The following is a 5,741-nucleotide window of genomic DNA, read 5'->3' as shown; positions in this document are numbered from 1 at the left end:
TTCTATGAACAAAATGGAAAATTACCTGATTAAATTCTGAAAGAAAAGATAAGTCCCAATTGCATTTATCCTCTTCTTCATCAGGCATCTTATTAAAGATTTTCTGGATAAAATCAATAGTATTTTTATTATCACCCTCTATGATAATTCCTTTGTAGTCATATCTCCATTCCAAAATGTAAGATTTAATGGACAAAATTTCTTGCATCTCTATTTGAGCTGAATCCCAATGCTTATATTTTGATCCAAATGCACATAGAAACCTCCCTCTATGATAACGGAAGACTCCACCAATTCCTGCATCATAATTCCTTTTAACCGAGGCATCAATGTTTAATTTAATCCATTCGGGAGGAGGAGGAAACCAATGATAGGATAGCTATGATAGCTGGTTGATTTCCCAGTAATCCAAATTTCTTTTGAATGAAGCTTCAGCCATGCTTATAGCATTTGCTGCTATGGAAGAAGAGCTAACTTCCTTTCCACCATGAACAAACATATTCCTGTTATTACAATTTAAAAAATTGCAAAACAGTAAATATTTCCTATAAACGGATTAATGTTAGCCATTACTTTCAAAGCTAAATATCAATCCTGCAAGGAATTGAAAATAGCCCCAGCTCTTAATCAATTTGAGAATTTTTAACAGTCTTTGACAGTTAAGCATGATATGGCATTCATTCTCTATGGAATTGCATCCTCTCGGGCATTCATCATTACTGGACAATTTTCTGTATTTCAAAAAGGATTTTGTAGGAATTGCATTAATACCAAGTCTCTACCAGAATAAATTCACACGTGGTCTAAGCTTAAGTTTCTTCCTCCATATCCAATTTGGATCTTCACATCTGTCCAATTCAACTTCCATAGATATTATGGATGAGAGTGATTTCCCTAAATATTTGTATTTAAGTTCCAACTGATCTTCATCTGTTTCAGAATAAATAAGAACCTTATTAATAATTTCTATTAAGTCAGGTCCAACGAGTTGCTTCAATTTATCTTCATTCCATTCGCCTCTATTGATAATGAAATCCATATTTTGATTAATCGACTCTATGTTTGTGACAAAGGTAGGCCATTTGGATATGGATTTATCAAAAATCCAAACATCATGTAATATATTGATATAGTTTCCTTTAGAAACCTCCATCTCAAAATATTTTTAAGAGCCTTATATCCTTGAAATATAATTCTGATAGTAGGAGAGCCTGAAAATCCCATAGCTTATTTCCATACTTAATCTTCAGAATTTTGAAAAGTCTTGAATTGGAACCTGATATAAGCTTCCATGCAAATTTTGCTCGAAGTGGACCTGCCTTATATTCCATAGATTGAATACCTTGTCCTCCCATTTTAATAGGTCTGCAAAGAACTTCCCAAGAAACATGTGTAACCCTTTACTACCATCATATTTATTCCTCAAAAAATCTATACTCATTCTATCCAATTCCTTTAGTACTCCCAAGGGTACTAAAGAATGAGTAATGTGATATACAGGTAAAGTAGATAATACCAATTTGAGAAGTTGTATCTTCCCAGATAAAGAGATGTAACGGTTACCCCATACATTTAAATGTTTGTTTGCTTTGTCCAGCAAATGGAAGAAGTCTGTCTGAGAAGACCTCCTCAATTCTATATTAATACCAAGGTATTTAAGATTTTTCACTACCTTGAAATCCAGAATATTTGCCAATCTCCTACCTCTCTTTTTATGAACCGAATTACCAAATAAAATGGAAGATTTATGAACATTAATCTTTTGCCCAGTCCAGTTGCAGAAATGTTTCAAAATCTTCTTAGCTATCTTGACTTTTCTCCTATTGGCTTCTAAAAACAGGATAATGTCATCCGCATACAAAAGTAGGGAAATTTTTTCAGCATTGGGAGCAACTTTGATGCCCAATTCCTTCCTATTCTGTATAACCTCATCTGATAGGAGTTGAGAACATAATATGAAAAGAAATGGAGATAGGGGGCAGCCTTGCCTAAATCCCCTTTTTGCCTTACCCCAATTAGAATTGTTACCTTTAATAATTATAGAAAAATTGGAATCAGTAACACATTGAATGAGATAATTTGCAAACTTATCTCGGAATCCCAAATTCTTCAAGACTTGGGTAAGAGTAACCCATCCCATACTATCATAGGCTTGCTCCATGTCAATTTTAATAGCAATGAGTCCTTTTTTAAATTTTGAAAATCTAAATTTATTACAAACTTCATGGGCTAATAAAATGTGTTCTGAACCCAATCTACCTTTAATAAAAGCCGATTGGTCTTCAGAAATAAGTTTAGGAATGAGACCAATCATCCTGTTCAATAGCATCTTAGCAACTAACTTATAAATTGTTAAACAAAGACTAATAGGTCTAAAGTTGGAAGGCAAATTTGAATTTTCTGTTTTTGGTATGAGGACTAACAAAGTTTCTTTCCAACTTGGACTCATAATGCCTTGTTCAAAAAAAGAGCAAATAGCCTTCCAAACATCTTCTTTAATGATTACCCAGAATTTTCTAATGAAAGAGTTTGAAATGCCATCTATACCTGGAGAAATGTTGGAATCAAGATGCTTAACCACTTCTTCTAATTCTTCTTCCCTGAAACCTTCAGCCAGAATTTTTTTATCTGCTTCATTCAAAACATTGTAAGGAGTAGGCCAACCTGATAACAAACACTCCTTCTCTTCCCATTTATCTTTGAAAAAGTCATAAAAGATGTTTTCAATTTGCTTTTGGTCTTCAGTAATATTCCCATTTTTATCCTTAATTTGCTGAATCCAGTTATTATTTCGTCTCCCAGATGCATAAATGTGAAAAAATTTGGAGTTTGAATCACCTTCATCCATCCATTTTGTCTTTGCTCTTTGCCTCCACCATGTGTTAAGTCGAGAAAGAGTAATATTCAACTCATGAATTTTTTATTTCAGCAGCTGTAACTTGTTGTTGGACAAACCTCCATCCTCGGCTTCTTCTGGTTGCATTTCTAAAATTTCTTTCAATAGACTTTCCTTTAAAACCTTCAAATCCTTGTGCTTGGATTTAATCCAGAAAAAAAGAGCTTTCGACACTCTTTTAAATTTCTTAATTAAAACATTAACTCGATCTCCATTCATATTCTTCTTCCAAGAGCTATTAACTATTCCAGTTGAGCTGCATATGAAGACCAAACTTCTTCATATCTTATCATTCTATTTTTCCGAATAACTGGCATCATCAGATTTAATAAAATGGGGCAATGATCAGATGCTAATCTTGGTAGGTGTTTTATAAACAGATTTTGAATTGTTTGTATTGCTATCGAATTCAAAATGCATCTATCTAATCTTTCCATGATCCTTGCTCCTCCTGTCTTGTTATTACACCAAGTAAACCTTAGTCCAATGAATTTCAAATCATGTAGATCACAAGAGCTAATAAAATTCCTCATATCTTGAAACCTCTGAGAAAATTTGAATTTTTTCCCTCCATGCTTGTCTTCTTGAGATAGGAGACAGTTGAAATCCCCTCCTATGATAATGGGTAAATCTGAGTTTGAATTATCTTCAAGAGTTTTCCAAAGGCTCCTTCTTTTGTATAAGTCATTACTCCCATAGATAGAAGCAATGAGCCAAACACCTTTATTGAAGATATTTAGTTCTCCCATAATTGCTTGAGAAGAAGTCGCCAAATTGAAAATGAAGCAAAATCCTTCCTCCAACAAACCATAAGACATCCTGAGAGTCCTTCTGCAGGGATAATATAAAAATCCCATAAATTACCAATGAATCTATCACAATCCTTTATATCTAAGGAAGAAATCTTTGTTTCATAAATCCCAACAAAGATTAAATCATTCTCCTTAATGCATTCGTTCAAGTAATGGGAGGCTTCTTTCTTTCTAGACCCCCTACAATTCCAAAAAATTATTGAAGTCATTATTGATAAGAACCGGGATTACTCCCTTTCCTACCTTTAATTAGACCTCCTCCTTTTCTCCCATGAGAAATAATATTATCCTTTCCCAAGGATTTCAGCTCTTTTTGTAGTTTAAAATCTGATTTATGAAATGGAATACTTGAGTTCGCTGGTAATCCCTCAGGATTTACCAGAGTTCACAAGCAACCCGTCCCATTGTTGTCATTTGATTGAGAATCAATCTTCTCCAGGAACTCCACTTGAAGATTTTCTTTAGCAAGCTGTACATTTCCATTTAATTCTTTTACTATTTCATCTCCTTATGTATTAAAAAAAGCCTTAGAAATTGAAACATCCCTCTCATCTTCAATAAGAGGATTTGTTTTAATTGTTTATGCATTACTGCCTTTATCTTTGGGCTCATCAAGATCATTGTTATGCAAGTCTTCTTCCAGGATACTGAAACAGTTATTCAATAGAACTTCAGTGCTTTTGTTCTCTTCCAAACCAATGGTTTTATTGAATGAATCTGAAATAGAAATAGGAACTATTTTTGTTTCATTAATCTTAGCAGCTTTTGGTATGTATTTAGTTTGAGTTTGTACTTTTTGAGTATCAAATTTTTGCTTAAAAAAATTTGTCCTAGCAGCTCTATTCCTCTTGAATTTGACCTGTATCTAAGGTCCTAATTCATCTTGTTCCCTGGAATTACCTCGTTCTTGATCCGTTATCTTCCCATTAACTTTAAATACTTCAGCTACTGTTCTGGAAGAAGCATTATTGATCAAAGAACATTTGCTCTTTAAATGGCCTAGTTTTCCACAATGGTATCAAAGAGAAGATATCTTCTCATATTCTACCCTTTGAAATGATCTACCATGTAGCCCTTCTATCCAAATTCCCTTAGGAACTTTTTTGTCCAGATCCATGCATACACATACTCGGGCATATTCTCTTTTACCCCATTTAAAAGAATTCCCATCTAGATAAATAGGAATTCCTATCTTGGAAGCTATCCGACAGATGTTCTGTTCATCCCAGCAGTGCAATGGTAAACATGGCAATCGAATCCATATCAGAGCTGTAAGTCCTTTAAGGGCTTCGGGTGAAAAGTTGGGGGACCATTTATCTAGTCCAATTATATTTCCTCCTATGAACCAAGGACTTCCCTCCAAGACTTCTTCAACTACTTCTGATTTTGAAAAGGAACATAGAATCCAGTCAAGCCCCAAAGTCGTGAGATGGAAATTACTAAATCTAGCCCATTGTCTCCTTAGTTCTCTGCTACATACTGGAAAAGGGATATTATTACCCAATACTTTGATAACCAGAGAATTCTTGAGAACTTGAGAATTAACATTTTCTGATTTACAATTCATAATTACTGCAATCCCATCATCAGTAACAGGAGTCGAATCCATGTCATAGTTTAACTTTATGTGTTGTGTCTTCTTCCACGCATTAACAACATTCAATTTAACTCCTTCAGAATTCTTCACTACAGCTTCCTTTAAACCAGTTCCACCAATTACAGATTGATTTACTGGATTGTTTGAAAAGTCAGAACAAGGAACAGAAGAAAGCTTTTCCATAGAATTAGATTTATCAATAACATTTTTCAAAATGTTCGCATTTACTCTAGCTAAGGGACAGAGATTGCATTTGAACATCCAAATTTGTTAACAAAAATCTTAAATTCAGATGAAGAAGCTTCAAACTCCTTATGTTTCAAATTTGATCGCGATTTTTCAAACAATGGAGTTATACTATCTGAATTGTTCAAAATTATTTTTCCCATACCTTCCACGTATTCCACTGTCTTCTTCATTGGAATATCGCATACCT

The 5,741-nt window shown here is 33.9% G+C and overlaps 1 protein-coding gene across 1 annotated transcript; it reads right to left on the bottom strand.

The window, feature by feature from the left end:
• Positions 1 to 4,288: 4,288 nt before the first annotated feature.
• LOC114580895 lies at positions 4,289 to 5,488 on the bottom strand. Its single transcript, XM_028699753.1, has 3 exons — positions 4,774 to 5,488; positions 4,609 to 4,707; positions 4,289 to 4,425 (listed from the first exon to the last, which is right to left on the bottom strand). Exons 1-3 carry the CDS (start codon positions 5,486 to 5,488, stop codon positions 4,289 to 4,291), a joined length of 951 nt encoding a protein of 316 aa, XP_028555586.1.
• Between the last annotated feature and the right edge of the window lie 253 nt (positions 5,489 to 5,741).

This window comes from Dendrobium catenatum, unplaced genomic scaffold (assembly GCF_001605985.2).
Source record: "Dendrobium catenatum unplaced genomic scaffold, ASM160598v2 fragScaff_scaffold_1385, whole genome shotgun sequence".
NCBI classification, from domain to species: domain Eukaryota; kingdom Viridiplantae; phylum Streptophyta; class Magnoliopsida; order Asparagales; family Orchidaceae; genus Dendrobium; species Dendrobium catenatum.
Note: the sequence above shows the minus strand (reverse complement) of the source record. Positions and strands in the feature narration are given on the sequence as shown.